This window comes from Lampetra planeri, chromosome 57 (assembly GCF_965212315.1).
Source record: "Lampetra planeri chromosome 57, kcLamPlan1.2.h2, whole genome shotgun sequence".
NCBI classification, from domain to species: Eukaryota; Metazoa; Chordata; class Hyperoartia; order Petromyzontiformes; family Petromyzontidae; genus Lampetra; species Lampetra planeri.
The window spans coordinates 3,552,994-3,573,053 of record NC_136163.1 but is presented as its reverse complement, the minus strand read 5'-3'; the positions used below and the strand labels follow the sequence as shown (position 1 = coordinate 3,573,053).

The following is a 20,060-nucleotide window of genomic DNA, read 5'->3' as shown; positions in this document are numbered from 1 at the left end:
CCTGTTCCATCTGCACGGGATAGAGTGTTTCCCCCTCGCACGCACGCGTGCGTTTTCTTCGGGTTATCCGGTTTTCTTCGCTCCACTCCGCTTCACGACGATCTCCTACGATCCATTCCCCTCCGATCCGCTCTACTCCGGCGGAACGCAGTCGCTTGAAATTGAATTCTCGAGAAATTCTACAGCGAGAGGTTGGGGGGGGTGAACAAAATGCCATCGACGTTGGCAGAGAGCGAAGGGGAATCTGGGCTCCCACGTGCAGTGCACATGGGAGCCCAGAGCGTGCCACTCCAATATTCACCACCAACACTCATCCGTTGCGCTTAAACACAACGTTTAATAATGAAAAAGGGATGGCACTTTGTCAAAGAAAAAACAACTTCTCGCGACGGATTCTGCAGATGAACCCCGTGGACGGGGGACACGGTCAGCAGCATGTGGGCCACGCTGGGCGAGGATGTGTACGTGTGTGTGTACGTGTGTGTGTACGTGTGTGTGTGTACGTGTGTGTACGTGTGTGTGTGTGTACGTGTGTGTGTACGTGTGTGTGTGTACGTGTGTGTGTGTACGTGTGTGTGTGTACGTGTGTGTGTACGTGCGTGTGTGTGCGTGTGTGTACGTGTGTGTGTGTGTACGTGTGTGTGTACGTGTGTGTGTGTACGTGTGTGTGTGTGTACGTGTGTGTGTGTGTACGTGTGTGTGTGTACGTGTGTGTGCACGTGTGTGTGTACGTGCGTGTGTGTGCGTGTGTGTACGTGTGTGTGTACGTGTGTGTGTGTACGTGTGCGTGTGCGTGCGTGTGTGTGTGTACGTGTGTGTGTGTACGTGTGTGTCTGTAAGTGTGTGTGTGTACGTGCGTGTGTGTACGTGCGTGTGTGTACGTGTGTGTGTGTACGTGTGTCTGTACGTGTGTGTGTACGTGTGTGTGTACGTGTATGTGTACGTGTGTGTGTACGTGTGTGTGTGTACGTGTGTGTGTACGTGTATGTGTACGTGTGTGTGTACGTGTGTGTGTACGTGTGTGTGTGTACGTGTGTGTGTGTACGTGTGTGTGTACGTGTATGTGTGTGTACGTGTGTATGTACGTGTGTGTGTGTACGTGTGTGTGTACGTGTGTGTGTACGTGTATGTGTACGTGTGTGTGTACGTGTGTGTGTACGTGTGTGTGTACGTGTGTGTGTACGTGTGTGTGTACGTGTGTGTGTACGTGTGTGTGTGTACGTGTGTGTGTACGTGTGTACGTGTGTGTGTGTGTACGTGTGTGTGTACGTGTGTGTGTGTACGTGTGTGTGTACGTGTATGTGTACGTGTGTGTGTACGTGTGTGTGTACGTGTGTGTGTGTACGTGTGTGTGTACGTGTATGTGTACGTGTGTGTGTACGTGTGTGTGTGTACGTGTGTGTGTACGTGTATGTGTACGTGTGTGTGTACGTGTGTGTGTACGTGTGTGTGTGTACGTGTGTGTGTACGTGTATGTGTACGTGTGTGTGTACGTGTGTGTGTGTACGTGTGTGTGTACGTGTATGTGTACGTGTGTGTGTACGTGTGTGTGTACGTGTATGTGTACGTGTGTATGTACGTGTGTGTGTGTACGTGTGTGTGTACGTGTATGTGTACGTGTGTGTGTACGTGTGTGTGTGTACGTGTGTCTGTACGTGTGTGTGTACGTGTGTGTGTACGTGTGTGTGTGTACGTGTGTGTGTGTACGTGTGTGTGTACGTGTGTCTGTACGTGTGTGTGTACGTGTGTGTGTGTACGTGTGTCTGTACGTGTGTGTGTACGTGTGTGTGTACGTGTGTGTGTGTACGTGTGTGTGTACGTGTATGTGTACGTGTGTATGTACGTGTGTCTGTACGTGTGTGTGTACGTGTGTGTGTGTGCGTGTGTGTACGTGTGTGTGTGTACGTGTGTGTGTACGTGTGTGTGTGTATACGTGTGTGTGTACGTGTGTCTGCATGCTGAACTTATTTCGCAGCGTACGTAGCCGACCGCGCTAATCGGAGCTGTGTGGAAAGGACAACAACAAACTGAACACAGCAAGCAGTTCGAAAGAAATTAGCTTTCAATCAATAGGTTTCAATCTATGTGAGCCTGTGGGTCTATATGTGAGTCTGTGGGTCTCTGTGAGTCTATGCATCTATATGTGAGTATGTGGGTCTATGTGAGTCTGTGGGTGTCTGTGTGAGTTTATGCGGTCTGTGTGAGTCTGTGGGTCTTTATGTGAGTCTGTGGGTTTCTGTGTAAGTCTGTGGGTCTCCGTGTGAGTATGCGTGTCTATGTGAGACTGTGGGTCTCTGTGTGAGTCTGTGGGTCTCTATGTGAGTCTGTGGGTCTCTGTGTGAGTCTGTGGGTGTCTGTGAGTCTATGCATCTCTATGTGAGTCTGTGGGTCTATGTGAGTCTGTGGGTGTCTGTGTGAGTCTATGCGTGTCTATGTGAGTCTGTGGGTCTCTGTGTGAGTATGCGTCTCTATGTTGGTCTGTGGGTCTATGTGAGTCTGTGGGTGTCTGTGTGAGTCTATGCGGTCTATGTGAGTCTGTGGGTCTTTATGTGAGTCTGTGGGTCTCTGTGTGAGTCAATGCGTCTCTACGTGAGTCTCTGTGTGAATATGCGTGTCTACGTAAGTCTATGGGTCTCTGTGTGAGTATGCGGGTCTACGTGAGTCTGTGGGTGTCTGTGTGAGTATGCGGGTCTGTGTGAGTCTGTGGGTGTCTGTGTGAGTCTGTGGGTCTCTACGTGAGTCTGTGGGTCTCTGCGTGAGTCTGTGGGTGTCTGTGTGAGTATATGCGTGTCTATGTGAGTCTGTGGGTCTCTGTGTGAGTCTGTGAGTCTCTGTGTGAGTCTGTGGGTCTCTTTGTGAGTTTGTGGGTCTCTGTGTGAGTCTGTGGGTGTCTGTGTGAGTCTACGGGTCTACATGAGTCTGTGGGTCTCTAAGTGAGTCTGTGGGTCTCTGTGTATGTGTGTTGAACTTATTTCGCACCGTACGTAGCCAATCGTTATAATCACAAAACTCAGATCTATAGAATTAGCTTTCAATTTAGATTCGAAAGTGTTCCAGTGGCTTCTTAACATCGAAAGGAAGATCGTTCCAGACGGTCGCAGAAGCGCAGTTGAAAGCGCTCGATGCAGTGTCTGTCTTTTTACAAAATTCCAACTTTGCTTTCTTACCGAGAAAAACATCACCCAGACATTCGAATCCGTGGCTGCTGCTGATGATGATGATGATTGATCAGCTGTTTCTGGCTGACAAACTTCCTTGCCTGCCGAGAACGCAAGGAACGATCGATGTCACGGTCGCTCGCAAAAAAAGAAACACTCAACAATTTTGTTTAAGCGGACGCGACAGAGCGGATGAATGGGATGGATTTAAACCAAAAAACTGAATATGTACACAGCACAAGTCGGCAAGCCACTTGTGTTAGACACTGAACAAAATAGAACCCGTCACAGCCACTTAATAACAGCAAATGCCTCGACGCTCATGGGAGGCTCTGCGAGTTAACGTTGACCCCCGCGTCTTGAATTTCCGAGCCAGAAATTCCCCATGTGCGCGCACTTCAATGTCTTTGGCAGCAAGCCCGTGATCTTTCCCTCCAGGGGTAGCGGTTCTGTATCTCTCTCTTCTTCTTGTTTTTTTTTTAGTTTTGCGCTGTAGATGGATTTCTGAAAACGGAGACTTGTGTTGCTTCTTAGCGATTTAAGATCTTGTCTTTTGGATTTCTATTCACTTGAGACAGTAAATTTTGCTGTGACGGTCCCACCTGCAGACGGAGACTTGTGTTGCCTCCGAAACGTCGTGATTTATTAAAAATTTATTTCATTATTAATTTTTTACCTACGTGACTTTACCGAAAAAAACCTAAGAGTTATGAATCATTGCAGTCACGAAAGCTTCAAATCTATTCATACACATCCAACCCCCACCCCGCAATATTAACTCGTGCGGGCACGCGATGGGTTCGAACCACACATCTTAATGAAACTAAAACTAAACCAATTTTTTTATTTTACTAGCTAAAACCGACTGAGCTATATTAATATTTTTTTAGAAGCAACCTGGACACAAATGATAGCCAAATGCGCTGAACGCGCGCCATGTCGATTCGAAAGTGGAGGGGGTGGGGGGAGAAAAAATAAAAACCGGAGCACCCCGAAAAAAAATCCACGCGTCCACGGTTGCGAGAGAGAGCGAGAGACACGCAAACTCCAATTACACAACACGAAGCCACAACCCCCTGTACACCAGGCGAGGGAGTTAACATCTCCGTCACGTCATTTTGCACGTGGAGGGCAGTAACGGTGTCCGTGAGCTCCGTTTGCCGAGCGCTCGAACTGCCGAGAGCTTTTTGATGTCTTCCGACCTAACGCAAAGCAGACGCTGCTGCTGTTTCACCTGCGTCTAGACACGGCGCTACATTGGCATCGCGCAGATCCGCAGTTTCACCAAACGCATTCCTGCCGCGGAGCGAGCTGGTAGGAACGTTGGGTTGCTCGGTCAATGGCCAGGGTCAACGGCGGCGTGGTGTATTCCGCAAATATGGCCGACTGTGAGGGTGGGCACAAGCCGGAGTGAGTAGGTTAGACGTTGAGTTTAATAAGGGCACCACGGGTTGACCAGCCCCTCCCCACCCTCCCCACCCAGCCCCTCCCCACCCAGCCCCTCCCCACCCTCCCCACCCAGCCCCTCTCCACCCTCCCCTCTCCACCCAGCCGCACCCCTCCCATTTTTTGATTGCACGACGGACGGACGAACACAATAATCCCCTGTGGGCTGATGTAACCAGAAGGTTCCAGTATTAAAGTTTCGAAGCGTTTTGATGCCCACCCCACCCCCCATCCCCTCGCCTCTTCGTCTCCACTAGATGCCGAATCGCCGGCGTTGAATGACTGCAGCGAGAACAAACAAAGATTAAGCAAAACCAACATCCGCGAGCATGTCGAATGGCCCATGCCGTCGGAACGTACGATTTGCGCTGCTGGATACGATGGGCCACCTTCCATCGGAGAGGAATGTGGAATTGCCACCGCAGGGGGCGATTGGACGTTGTCAATAGGAACGCGAGATATCGACTGTTGGATATTCTGATCCTCGCCATGGGAATGTGGAATTTCCACCGCTGTTCCAGTCCCGCCAATAAAAATGAGCGTTGCCTCTGTGCGCCTTTTTGGAGCAGAGACCCTTCGACCCTTGCTGACGAACGTGGTGAAGTATGGTAAAAAAAAAACCCCACCAGGTCCTCTCCCAAGCACAGTTCACACAGCCGACGCGGTGTTGCATTAACCAGGGCGGACGCCGGGTTCTAACTGCGTCGTCGCCGCCCGGCAACAGAGGCCCCATTCTCGCGGGCCGAGTCTCCATCTCACAGCCAACAGCGGCGTTCAATTGGCGATGCAAAATCATTGCGTTTGAAAAAATTAAATTATAATTATAAAGTTTAGCAGAACCAGACCACGGCTTCTTAAACGCTCTCACTCTCGCTTTCTCTCTCTCTCTCTCACTCGCTCACGCTCCTTCTCTGCCTGCAGGCCTCGCCCCCACCTCCTCCACCCCAGGTGTCGGATCCAAACATTCCGTGCCGCGAAATGTTGCTGCCTGTCTCTGGCGAAACGGCGCAGGAATTTAACAAGGGCGCCGTTTGTCGCTGAGAGCTGTGCGATTAATAGGAGATTTGCTCCATTACGCCGGAATTAATGTATTTCCCCCCGCCCCCTCTCCCCCCTTCCCCAATGTGATCCGGGTTGTGCGATCGGTCTTCTTGTTCTCTCTTTCTCTCTCTGTGTCGGACTGCCGTTGTTGATGTAGAACCACAGCTGCAATTAAAGTTGACCGAGCCGCATGATTGCGGAGTCCAGGATTGGGGAACTCAGCCAGCTCACGAGCCAATCGGCCGGCCAGTTCACTCGCGAATAGGGTGGCCAGCTCACTCGCGAGACAGCCAAATCATTAGCGAGACTCCCAACCTACTCACTAGCGAGACGGCCATCGAGACAGCTAACCTACTCACGTGTGACCCAGACAGCTCACTAGCGAGTCAGCCAGCTGACTATCGATCCGGCCAGTCAACTCACAAGCGGGCTGGCCAGCTAACTCACTAACAAGCCAGCCAGCTCACTGGCGAGGCACGCGCGCCTGGCTACTCTCGCAGCCTTGTGCGTTATAACACAGTGGCATGTCACGGGAGCCAATTTTTGCATGAAATATTAGAGCGAGGTATTTTTAATAACTCAATCGCGTGCTCCGCTTGGATGCCCAGGCCTCCTTTGCTAAGTCGCACACGAGCAATTAGTCAACCGGCTAATGGAGCAGCCCGATCGAGGCAGCGCTAGGGAGTAGGGCTGCATGCGCTAAAACCGCTGGGCAGAGCTGAAAAAGTTCGAACAATGCGGACGAAGTATTAAAAGCACTTTAAATAATTTAAACTATCAACACATTTTTTTTATTTTTACCAGGTGAGGCCCACTGAGCTATCGAGATAATTTTTTTTCAGAAACGACCAGGCCACATAATTGATCGCCCAACAAAGTAAGACTCATCATTCTAGATTTGAAGCTTTCGTGACTGCAAGGATTCATACTCTTAGTTCTTTCGGTAAAGTCACGTAGGTAAAAAAATGAAATTAAAAAATTTATAAAAATAAAATAAAGCAACAACAGTGACTTGCGCACAAACACGTCCACGTCGTCGACGCCTACGAGCACCTCGTGCCTTCTTTTAGCCCCGCCCCCCTCCCGATACGTTCCATTCATTGGCTACCACATTCTGATAAGCCCCTCCCCCTCTCCTCCCCCTTAACTTGTATTTAAGAGCTTGCATCTTGAATCCCTGCCTCACTTGATGCAGCAAATCTGGCTGTGACGGTCCCACCTGATGACGGAGACTTGTGTCGCCTCCGAAACGTCGTGATTTTTATTTTATTTTTATTAATTTTTTAATTTCATTTTTTACCTACGTGACTTTACCGAAAGAACTAAGAGTATGGACTCATCATCACGCGGAAATGTCGAGCAGCCAGATACTCTGAACACGTGATGTTGATTCTGAAATGTGGAGGGGGGGCAAAGGCTGGAGGAACCCGGAGAAAATCCACACGAGCACGTGTGGAGAGAGACAAGTGTGTGTGTACACATCGCCACGATGGAGACAAAGGCGGCCTGGCGTGGGGCTGGCCACCCACCCCCTCGCACTAGCACTTGCCCCAACAGGCTGTTCAGGTTATATGGGGGATCCTTGTCTTGCGCGTGCGTGCACTCTCGTTTTATAACGTGCGTGCGTGCATTAAATGTGTCTAACGATTCGTTTATCGGAGTGCCGAGAACGGTCCTGGCAAGGATTCTATTATCCAACATCGCCTTGCCAGGCACGCTCAGTAAAGGCTTGCGGGGCCACAATGTGGTTTCAGGCCAGGGCGATTCTGCACGGATGCCATATTTTCTATCCATCTGCTGCAGCAGAGGTGTAGGGAATTCCAACAAGACCTACATCTGATCGATGCCCGGTCCAATCGAGGGATGGCTCCCTATTCCTCAACCATGTTATGTATGCTGATGATCTGGTGATTGAGTCTTACCATCAACCCCGCCAAAACGAATCACCTGCCTGGGTATTTTGTGCCATAAACACTCCACCCCCTCAACTTCTCATTGGTGAGGGGGCAGTTGTGGAGAGAGTGGAGAGTTTTCCATACATGGGCATTGCGCTTATGACCAGCTCCGGTTTGACAGCAGAGGTCTCACTCCGAATCAGTCGGGTGGCATTATCGCTTCATCCGCTGCATAACGCTGTGTGGAAGCTACCTGGTCTCTCGCTCCACACAAAACTTCGGGTCTTCTCAGTCATGCCCTGCCTTCTCCATGCTTGTGAAACGTGGACCCCTCTAATGGAACATCTGTGCCGGTTAGAAACATAGAGGCTGGCCTGCCTACGATCCCTCCTGGGTTTTTACCAGGCTGGATTGCGTCAGGAGCTCACAAATCATTGAAAGATCTGGACAAAGTCCCATTGTTTAGCTCCTCCGCCAGGTAATGCTGCGTTGGTTGGGTCATGTAGCCCTCATGCCCAGCCACGGCATACCCAAGCAGCTTCTGTTTGACCGGACAGAGGGGACTAAACGGGCATGGAACGGGCTGGAGAAGAGATCAATTTATGCGGTGCGGGAGGATGTGGATCTGAGTGTATTTGCCGACGACTGGTACCAGCGGTCTCAGGATCGGCCTCCATGGAGGAGGCTCGTGAAGGACGCTGCTACTGGGCAGTTGGAGGCAGTCGCCCTCAAGCAAAAACGGAGGGCGGAGGAGCGACGCTCACAACATCTACCAGCCATCTCAGTCAGTCAACCCATGGCACCTGTAGGGTCTGTCCCGTAACCTGCTGTCAGTGAGTCTTCGACACTTCACGTGGCTTCAAAGTGCACCTGGCCTGGCACAGGCGAGGTGTCGACTTCACCGCCACTTAGTAGCGAATGGTGCCTGTTGTTGTGTCTGAGATTGTGTGTTTGTGCGGCATCTCGGACTTCAGTGACACAAAACCGGTAGCACAACTATACATTGAAACAAAATTGAGATAATTAATCAATAAAAATCTACACGATACACTTCCACAATATAGGGTTTTTTGGGGGGTTTTGATCGCATAAATATAAATGCGTCGTTAACTGCAGGAATTACTGTACTCATTGGTTCTGTAATAAAGGTCATTGAGGCGAATTCTGGAATCCGTCTTTTATTCAACTTGTATTACAGCTTTCCTTCACGCTGCTGACAGGCAGCGTGGGAGGGATAGATAGAGAGAGAGACGCACCGCAACCCGGAGCCCCGCTCCCGCGTGGCCCCCCTCCTTCGTTCGTTCCCGTTCTGACCACGTGTCGTTCGTCTCCACCCCTATTAAATACCCGGGTCACGTGGTACGTTTCCACCAATCCTGGTTAGCCTCCATGGAATATTCCAGGCTCCCTCGTAAGTTCCCGGGACCACGCCCCTGACTCGTCTCCCCGTTGGCTGTGGCCAGAGCCAACAGAACCAATCCTCTACTTACAGCTGTCACCTTTCCATTACGTCAGGCCCACGCCCCTAGGCTTCCCCCCATTGGCTATAGACCAGGACCGGCAGAGCCAATCATCATGACAAGTTGTGATACGTCAGTGAGCCGGATATATCCTCACATTACAGTTCTTTCAGCACACCAGTCTGTTGGACAGTAAACCCACAACAACGTTTACAATTCGAGTAACGACGTCTGCGGGTAATTATAACAACCAGCCGCATCAGGCGACAGCCAGAGCTGTGGAGAATTCCTCCTCGTGTATCGGTCTTAAATAGATGGGGGGGGAGGGGGGTGTGAATGTGATGTCATCATTGTGAGCCAATCACGTGCGAACACCAGAGTGGGGAGGTGGGGTTTGAATGTGATGTCGTCATCGTGAACCAATCAGGTGCGAACACCAGAGTGGGGGGGTGGGGTTTGAATGTGATGTCGTCATTGTGAACCAATCAGGTGCGAACACCAGAGTGGGGGAGGGGGGGGGTTTGAATGTGATGTCGTCATCGTGAACCAATCAGGTTCGAACACCAGAGTGGGGGTTGGGGTTTGAATGTGATGTCGTCATCGTGAACCAATCAGGTGCGAACACCAGAGTGGGGGGGGGGGGGTTTGAATGTGATGTCGTCATCGTGAACCAATCAGGTGCGAACACCAGAGTGGGGGGGGTGGGGTTTGAATGTGATGTCGTCATCGTGAACCAATCAGGTGCGAACACCAGAGTGGGGGGTGGGGTTGGTTTGAATGTGATGTCGTCATCGTGAACCAATCAGGTTCGAACACCAGAGTGGGGGGGGGGGGGTTTGAATGTGATGTCGTCATCGTGAACCAATCAGGTGCGAACACCAGAGTGGGGGGGGGGGGGGGTTTGAATGTGATGTCGTCATCGTGAACCAATCAGGTGCGAACACCAGAGTGGGGGGTGGGGTTGGTTTGAATGTGATGTCGTCATCGTGAACCAATCAGGTTCGAACACCAGAGTGGGGGGGGGGGGTTTGAATGTGATGTCGTCATCGTGAACCAATCAGGTGCGAACACCAGAGTGGGGGGGGGGGGGGGTTTTGAATGTGATGTCGTCATCGTGAACCAATCAGGTGCGAACACCAGAGTGGGGGGGGGTGGGGTTTGAATGTGATGTCGTCATTGTGAGTCAATTAGGTGCGAACACCGGAGTGGGGGTGGGTTAATATAGTCATGAGTTGCAATGGATATCATTAGTTTAGTTATTGATAGCTAGTTAATCAATTTACGTACATTGCCAATTTTTGGGCACCCAAAACATCGTATTGCGCCCGAAACGTCGTCATTTATTTTATTTAATACCTACGTGACTTTACCGAAAGAAACAAAGAGTGTGACACATTCCTGCGGAGGGAGCTGGTAGGAACATTGGGCTGCTCGGTCAATGGCCAGGGTCAACGGCGGCGTGGTGTATTCCGCAAATATGGCCGACTGTGAGGGCGGGTACAAGCCGGCGTGAGTAGGTTAAACGTTGAGTTTTATAAGGGCACCACGGGGTGAGCAGCCCCTCCACACCCAGCCCCACCCCTCCCACCCCCCACCCAGCCCCACCCTCCCCACCCAGCCCCTCCCCACCCTCCCCACCCAGCCCCTCCCCACCCTCCCCTCTCCACCCAGCCCCTCCCCACCATCCCCACCCAGCCCCTCCCCACCCTCCCCTCTCCACCCAGCCCCACCCTCCCCACCCAGCCCCTCCCCACCCTCCCCTCTCCACCCAGCCCCACCCTCCCCACACAGCCCCTCCCCACCCTCCCCACCCAGCACCTCCCCACCCTCCCCTCTCCACCCAGCCCCACCCCTCCCATTTTTGGATGCACGACGGACGGACACAATAATCCCCTGTGGGCTGGTGTAACCAGGAGGTTCCTACCAGTATAAATATATTAAATGTTAAAACTAAATTTAAATACACTAAAAAAGTCCACCAGGAATGTCGTCGAAGAGTAAGCCACGGGTTGCTGCTGAGAGACGTTTTTGGCCGCCGGTTAACGAAACAAAATTCCCGAGAATCTCTTCCCCCGAGCCAACGAGTGTCCAGGAAAAATAAACAGTTTTAATAAAATCACAAAATAACAAAAAAACGGGACGACAGTTTTATTTATCTCGCGAATACAGACATAAGTCCCTGCCAGTTTTCGTTTTTTTGCGGGGTTTTTTTTATTTCTCTCGCGGGGGAATTAAAGAATAATAATAGAGGATGATTAAGTGGCTGGAATAAATCATTAAACATGTAACGTATAGCTAAGGGGGAATTCACCAACGTGTCTTCCGCTGCCCCTTACAACGACGTGGGATCGTGAAAGGTGCCCCGAATTTTGGCGGTTTTTTGTTTTTTCCAATCTTAATAACTTTCAGGTGCTTAAAAACATCTGCGCGTGTTCTCTTTTTACAAAAATACATTCTTATTTTTATTATTATCATTCCAGGCCAAATGGTCCAAAATGTAAAGCGGCCAGCAAAAAAATGGGCTCGATTGAAGTTCTATTACATAAGCGACAATGTGTTCCTTTGATATTGAACAAGGTGAATGTTGTTTTTCTAATTAGTTTTTTTTGTTGGTAACAGCTTGAGTCGATGATGGTGAAGATGATTGGGGGTGGCAGGAGAATTATAAATCTGGCTGGGCGCTGTTGCAACCTGTAGCTTGGCGAATGAATGAGGGAGTGAGTGAGTGGGTGGATTAGTGGGTGAGTCGATGAGTGAGTCAGTCGATGAGTGCGTGAGTGAGTGGATGGGTGGGTGAGTGGATGGGTGGGTGAGTGGGTGAGTGGGTGAGTGAGTGAGTTGGTAGGTGAGTGAGTGGTTGGGTGGGTGGGTGAGTTGATGAGTGGATGGGTGGGTGAGTGGGTGAGTGAGTGGTTGGGTGGGTGAGTGGATGGGTGGGTGAGTGGGTGAGTGAGTCGGTAGGTGAGTGAGTGGTTGGGTGGGTGGGTGAGTGAGTCGATGAGTGGATGGGTGGGTGAGTGGGTGAGTGAGTGGTTGGGTGGGTGGGTGAGTGGATGGGTGGGTGAGTGGGTGAGTGAGTCGGTAGGTGAGTGAGTGGTTGGGTGGGTGAGTGAGTGGTTGGGTGGGTGAGTGAGTCCATGAGTGGATGGGTGGGTGAGTGAGTGTGTCGATGAGTGGATGGGTGGCTGAATGGCTGAGAGAGTCGGTAGGTGAGTGAGTGGTTGGGTGGGTGGATGAGTCGAGAGAGTGGATGGGTGGGTGAGTGAGTGTGTCGATGAGTGGATGGGTGGGTGAGTGGGTGAGTGAGTCGGTAGGTGAGTGAGTGGTTTGGTGGGTGAGTGAGTCCATGAGTGGGTGGGTGGGTGAGTGTAATCGTTGTTGTGACCTGCAGTGTGGTGCTGATGATGGTTGAACACAGTGTGATGGATAAGGCGAAACAGAGTGTCTGGTCGACTGAGGAATCAACGAGTCAAGTTCACGGAAACAGTAACCACGATAGGAGCGATATCAGAACAATAAGGAGGCGACTGCCCAGCAGTGATTGAATGAGTGATTCGAGTGAATCGATGAGTGCAGGATCAATCACCCCTTGACTGCTGCTCTCCTCTGAATCCCATCAGATGGTGCAATGAGCTCGGACCTGGATGCTCCAGCCCAGATTTCACAACCGTAGGATGCCGTTTCTGGCCGAGTCTGTGCTCTGTATAGGAGCAGTAGTAACTGTTCAGAGTCAAGGCTTTACATGATACAAACATCCTTCTTTTTTTACTCACCTTTTCAGGAGGGTCCTGCTTCGGGATGTTTGGCAGATACATTTTTTTGTTGAAAGTAAGTAGACCAGAGTGATGAAATGGCAGTGCAGTGCTTAGCGCAACTCCTACATTAACTCAGTGGCCTGGCATTGATTTCCAGCAACTACCGCGAGACAGACGGCCAAACCACAATGCAAGCGACAACGCCTAGACCACAACTATTGGACAGGCAGATCGCGTGTTGTGGTGGTGGGGAGCGGTGGTGTGGTGGTTAGCGCGCTGCGCTACGAACCTGGTGAACCGAGTTTGATTCCCGCTCGCAGGCCAACTCCCAGTGACGATTATCTGAACCGGCCTTGGACCTTCCCTCGGCCTCAAACGAGTACCTGGTAGCGCTGTGTAAAGAGAGAGAGAAAGAGAGACACACAAACTCCAATATATACAGCAGCAGGCGTCAGGGTCGGGATGGAACCCACGACCTCCTGCATACCAGGCGAGGTAGTTAACATCTCCTAGCCAGCGTGGTCTCGTGGGGAGCGGTAGTATAATGGTAAGCTCACTGCGCTGCGAACCCCTGCGACTCAAGTTATATTCTCGCTCACGTGGGCCTCGGCTAGGTTGACTCAGCCTCAAATGAGTACCTGGTGTGGTATGTAAACATGGCCACTCGGGAGATAAAGGCGGTCGGACGTGGTGCTGGCAACCCACCCCTTTTGTGCCATGCCGGCCTTCATAGGTGCTCGCTAACAGCACTTGCCCCAACAGTCTGTTCAGGCTATACGGGGGGGTCTTTGTCTTAGTGGTTAAAAAATCGCGGGTACTCCTACCCGTTCCAAGACGTTCGTGCAACGTGGAAGAGTAGGCTACAAAATAACCTCTCCGAAGGGCTTTTCAAGACCAAAGTCGTCACCTGCCGACTCACTCACCCACTCACCCACCCATCCACTCACCCACCCACCCAACCACTCACTCACTCACCCACTCACCCACCCATCCACTCACCCACCCACCCAACCACTCACTCACCCACTCACCCACCCATCCACTCATCGACTCACTCACCCACCCAACCACTCACTCACCCACTCACCCACCCATCCACCCACCCACCCAACCACTCACTCACTCACCCACTCACCCACCCATCCACTCATCGACTCACTCACCCACCCAACCACTCACTCACCCACTCACCCACCCATCTACTCACCCACCCACCCAACCACTCACTCACTCACCCACTAACCCACCCATCCACTCATCGACTCACTCACCCACCCAACCACTCACCTACCGACTCACTCACCCACTCACCCACCCATCCACTCACCCACCCATCCACTCACGCACTCACCGACTGACTCACTCACCGACTCACCCACTAATCCACCCACTCACTCACCCCCTCATTCATTCGCCAAGCCACCAGCAGTGAAGTGAGTAGAGCAATTGCATGGCTGCGCCTTGTTTGACGCCACAGTGGCTGGGTGGGAAGCTCGAAAATGCCTGGAAGGCGTTGACGACCAGCGGGTCAGAGGAATACTCTCTGCCCAGATGAACCTTTCCTTCAAGCAGTGGTGGTAGCAAGGCACTTGCAAGGCCGCGCCTTTGCCTACTTGGCTCTGACGGTGGCGGCGGTGGAGTCAAAGAGACGACAAAAGCCCCGATAACAATCGAGGGGCGCACAAAACGTTGGCTTCCTCCGATGCACAATCGTTAAGCTCTCCGCAATATAAATCTTTCAAAACGCTATAATTTTACCCAGCATCCGATGGCAATCTGCGTCGAAGCAACGCGAGCCAGGCGGGCCGCTTGTGTTTTGTGTTTCTAATCCTGGGAATTCGTTTTTTTCTTTTCCCCGTGAGCTGCTGCATTCAAGGGGGTGCCCACCGATTTACTGGACGTCTGCGCAAAAGAGCTTCATAGCTCTTCAGATTCATCCAGTCTAAAATGTTCTGATTTTGATTGGAAAGCGGCGTCCCATGGGAGGTGGGGTGGGGGTGAGACCCAGGTCGCTTCACTCTTGAGCTAAAGCAGTGAAGGAGAGAGGAGTGCGGTGGTGGTGCTGTCACGACCATGGAAATCCCTTCCATTGGGGGGTCACGGTTAGGACCTTCGGTTAGGGGGTCACGGCTAGTGTCCACCATTGTGGAGGTTTTGGCAGCCATTGTTGTGATTCATAACAGATTTTTGTTTGAGTGAAGCCACCTCATGGTCTCGCCAGACATGCGCCCGTAAGACCCTCCATCATCCGAGGCGGCCAAACAAATTAACTGGTCACGCGGTGAACAAGCGGTGAGCTGAAACAACAACAACAACAACTGGCGCCTCGTGAAATGCTTTAACGGCGCGGCTATTGAATGTTTGACTGGTGGCCAGGTGGTGAAGGGTCATTCGGCACAAATTTAGCCAAATATTCACAGGACCTAACCCAAACATCTTTTATGAATAATTTGTGATGATGATGATGATGATTATTCTATTATTTATTGATGTTGGTAATGATGATGCTAATATATACATGATGACGACAATAACGATATTTCTGATTATGATGACGACGACGCTGACGAAAACATCTCTCTCTCTCTCCCACTCTAGAACATGGCGGCTGGCCTTGAGCTGCAGTGCATTCTGGGGGCGGCCATGATGCTGTGCCAGGTCGCCTTGACGATGGGCGGAGCTCCTCCACCCCGTGGTGCAGTAGGAGGAGGCTACATGGAGTTGCCGGGCCAGTACAAGGGCCCCCTACCCAGCAGGGACAAGCATTATGGGCGCGAGCAATACGTGCCACTGGGTAATAGCGCCACCAGCAACACTGCCACCAACACCGCCACCACCGCTATTGGCACCTCATTTGCCAGTAGCAAAATATGATAATTGGTTTTTTACCAGTAATAGGTTTTTACCCTTTCAACTGGTACAAAAAGTGACACCTTTATACAAGGCATCATGTTTGCAATAACCACAACACAGCAGTCAAAATGCAAACAAAAAGAAACAACTCTGATGATAATAATGATATGCACTGTCCTTGAAGTTGATTGGTCCTCACCCGAGACAGCTTTTCTTAGAGCCTAGTCTCCCATTGGTGTTGGACCAGATGACGCCAAAAAGGCGTACAAGTTGAAAGGGTAAAAACCTATTACTATATTTTGCCACTGGTATGAGGAGATGTCTCATAGTGGTTGTTTACCCTTTTATCTGGCAACAAAACTGACACCTTTTTTACAAGGAGTCATGTTTGCATTGACCACAATACCTGCAGTCGGAATGCAAACAAAAAACATAACTCTGATAATGTATGCACTGTCCTTAAAGTTGATTTGTCCACGACCCGAGACAGCTTTCCTTAGAGCCTAGTCTCACATGGTGTTGGACCAGATGACGCCAAAAGGCGCACAACTCAAAGACAATGCAACATCAGAGTATGAGAGCTCGGGGTAAGCATTTAGACCATTGGAACCTCATGTGCCAGTAGCAAAATATGATAATTGTTTTTTTACCCTTTTATCTGGCACCACTGTTTAACTATTCCACTTTTTTTTGTTTACCATGTTTAGGTCCCATTGAGCTACTATACGGCTATTTTCCAGAATCGACCTGGCTATCATAAATTATAGCTCAACGAAGTGGCTTATCGTCACGTGGGAATGTATAGTAGCAGCCCAAATACTCTCAACGCATGTTGATTCTAAGTGTGGAGGGGAAAACCCGGACGAAAATTCACGCGACCACGGGGAGAACACGCAAACTCCAAATATAATGGCGTCAGGGTAGAGATCGAACCGACGAACTCCTGTATACCAGACGAGGTATTTAACATCTGGCCACTGTGGTGCCCTTTCACCATGCACCACCATTACTACCAACACCACCACCAACAACTACAGAGATTGACCACAAAGTGCCAATAACGTCACCACGTGAAGTGTCGAAGGCCTGTTGGCAGGAGGTCACGGAACATACCCAGGTGTTGTGGGTTCACTCACTGAGATGACTGGCACATGCACCACTTGTGCCTCCTACTGTTCCAACTTGCGGTGTTTTAACTTACCAAACACTCTGCTCGTTGTGAGCATCGCTCCTCTGTCCTCCATTGTTGTTGGAGGGCACATGCCTCCAACTGCCCGGAAACATCCTTCACAGGCCTCTTCCACCGCTGGTACTAGTCATCAGCAATTCCACTCAGCTCCACATCCCCCTGCACCGCATCAAACCATCTCTTCTCCAGCCTCTGCCATGTCCAATGAACCCACTCTATCCAGCCAAAAAAACCTGTTTAGGCATTTGGTAGCTGGGCATGCAGGCTACATTCCCCAGCAAAAGCAGCCTTGCCTGCTGGAGAAGCTCATTGCTGAGAAAGTGTCCAGATCTTTGAAGGATTTGGATCGTAGGCAGGCCAGCCTAAATGTTTCTAACCAGCGCAGATGTTCCATCGACAGTAGCCGAGAAGATCCGAAACTTCTCATGGAGTGGCAGGCCAAGAAGCTCCTCCACATACCTAGCAAAGTGATGTTGAAGAATCCTTGCAAGGACCCTTTCTGGCACACTGAGGAAGGATATGCCCCTGTAGTTGTTACAGTCTGTGCAACCTTCCAATCATGTGGAACCCATCCAGTAGTCTAAACTGTTGTAATGATGTCATATAGGGCAGTCTGCACACAAACACCACACCCACTCAGGAGTTATCTTGGGAAATCATCGCTGCACGACGCTTTTCCTGGTCTCAGTTGCTGGGTCACCTTCCGAACTTCCTCAACAGATGGCACCTCAACCAGCCACTCACAGGGGGTGAATACTTCTTCCAATATTTGAGGCACCGCAGCCTCAGCAGGGCCATTCTCGACCTTGCCTCATCATGTTATCTGGGCTGAGAGATTTCTCTTCTCCCAAGACTTCACAGAAATGCTCAACAAACCTGCAACCTGTTCCTGGTGGTCGGAGATCGGGACCCCATTCTTTCCCGTGATGGTGATAGGTGTGGCGCTGCAAGTTACTTTTTTCAGGGAATTAAAGAGTTTTTTTTATCGCGGATTACTAAGGCAGATTCCATCTCCCCAGAAACCCATGAGCACCACTTATCCTTGCAGCCCCGCACGGCTTTCCGAACCTCTGAAGGCTACGGTAAGCTTCCTCATTATCCAACATAGGATTATGTAGACGGAGGAAGTGAGCCTATCACTCTTTTTCAGCTAACCGGAACACCTCCTCTGTCAGCCAGGATATCTGGGGAGGTCTGGACTGCTTACCAAAAGCAGCCATTACAGCTGCACGAGGCACAGTCCTAAACCTCGCCCATTTCCCCTTGGCATGAGGAGAAGGGACGATGCCAACCCCAGCTGCAAGCGATGATTAAATTCTGGCTTGCAACTTCCATCAGCTATTTGAGGCAGGGCCACTGTGGATTAGATGGACACCCACCACAGCAGTGGAAGAATGGCAGGCGCATCTTACAGATGCCAAGCCGATGATCAGTGAGCAGATCAGCTCCACAGTAGGCCCTGGTGTTCAAAGATATAGGCCCGCAATCACTGTTCCGTCACTATGTAGTCCAGCTGATGTTCTTGCTTGGACTCAGTGTTCATCAATGATGTTGTGTGGATGCGCCGATGCCGGAACACCGTGTTGATAATGACAAGCCCATGGGCTACAAATAAGTCTAACAGCCTCCTACCGTTGTTATTGAGCTGATCCGGCACATGCCTTCCAATCCCGTCAGCCAAGGTACCTGCATAATGATCCACTTGGGAATTAAAGCCACCCAACATGACTATCATGAGAGGCCACTTTACTTAGCACCTGGGACAAGAGGTCACAGAAGGCATCTGACTCATCGGCCTTGCCTGCATCTCTTCATTGATGTTTATCTTCGTGGAGTCATAAGCCTCCACCACCACCATTCCTCACCTGCTGTTGATGGGGAGGTGAGCCCACAGTAGCCTGGGACTTACAGTGTCCTACACCTGACCGCCACTCTCCCGTGCCACCTTCATTATTTTGTTCGTGAGAAAAGTCGCTCCGTATTCTTGGGTTTTTTCGGTAAAGTCACGTAGGTAAAAAATTTAAATTAAATAAAATTAAAATCACGACGTTTCGGAGGCAACACAAGCCTCCGTCTTCAGGTGGAACCGTCACAGCACGCTCGCTGTATCAATAAACAAATCTACAGAGATCCAGGCGTTACCGGCCCAGCTCCTGGTAGCCTCTCCTCCGCATCAAGCAGACCAACAATTCACGTGGCCACTCGCAAGCAGCTTTTTGCCATTTCTGGAGGAACCCCGAAGTTGCGGTTTCAGTCTCCTGCTCCGCTAAACGGGGTTTGGCCAGGAGGCGTCATAGAGAGGCGCCTGTCCCCTCGGGGCCTCCGGCGCAAGCTTCGTAGTTTCGTGGTAAATTTAATTGAAGGTGGAGGGGTCACCAGCCCCTCGCACCCATCCAGAACCCCCGTTGGCTGCTGTGGTGGCTACGAGCACCATGAGGGGAACAGCCGATCGGAATCGGCATTCCCCCCAATGGCATTGCTCAAAGCCACCAGAGCAGCGTTTTCAACAGATGTCATCGTAGATGTGGGGGTTGTTTTTGCCGGACTACCACCGCCACTACCACCACCACCACCCCCCACTACCACCACCACCACCCCCCACTACCACCACCACCACCCCCCATGACCACCACCACCACCACCACCACCCCCCATGACCACCACCACTACCTCAAAACGCACTATAGCTCTCATGTAATATCAATAATCACACTCGCAATGGCATCGGACACACGTATGTCATCTTATTCAGGTTACATATTCACACAAAAAGTGACGAGATCACCAGTAACACTGCCTGATGAGCCAACTTAATTGAGAGGCAATGTTTCGGGCAATTGCCCTTCTTCAGCGTGCATTGCTTTTTTTTGTGTTACGTGAGATTTCAATGAAGTGCATTGACGCCAGATGTCGGGATCAATGTCTTGACACCAGCTTTTGGGGATCGGAGACCAGCGTGCTGATCATTACACCAACATCATCATCAGCAGCAGCAGGATCTTAAAACCATAACAAAAAATAATAGCCGAGTAAAACTAAAATAGTTTGCCTCCATCCAGTCGCAGCGTCGCTCAAATCTCATCCGATCCCTCGCCCCGAACCCCGCGAATTCCGTCAGAGCCCCCCCCCCTCCTCCATCCCCCCCCCTTCTTACGGCAGTGGCAAGCTCAGCCCTGGTCCAGCGGAAACTAGAAACGCATAAATATCCACACATGCAGGGACGCGCATTAACCTGGCACGAGCACATTTCCAACATATTTCTC

The 20,060-nt window shown here is 50.9% G+C and overlaps 1 protein-coding gene across 1 annotated transcript in view; it reads left to right on the top strand.

The window, feature by feature from the left end:
• The window catches only part of LOC144735772 (uncharacterized), a 46,978-nt gene that overhangs the window by 18,032 nt on the left and 8,886 nt on the right, over positions 1–20,060 (top strand). Inside the window, exon 2 of the mRNA XM_078618283.1 lies at positions 15,354–15,549. Within this exon, the coding sequence (XP_078474409.1) occupies positions 15,357–15,549 (193 nt within the window). The 5' untranslated portion in view covers positions 15,354–15,356. The remainder of the gene's footprint in view (positions 1–15,353; positions 15,550–20,060) is intronic.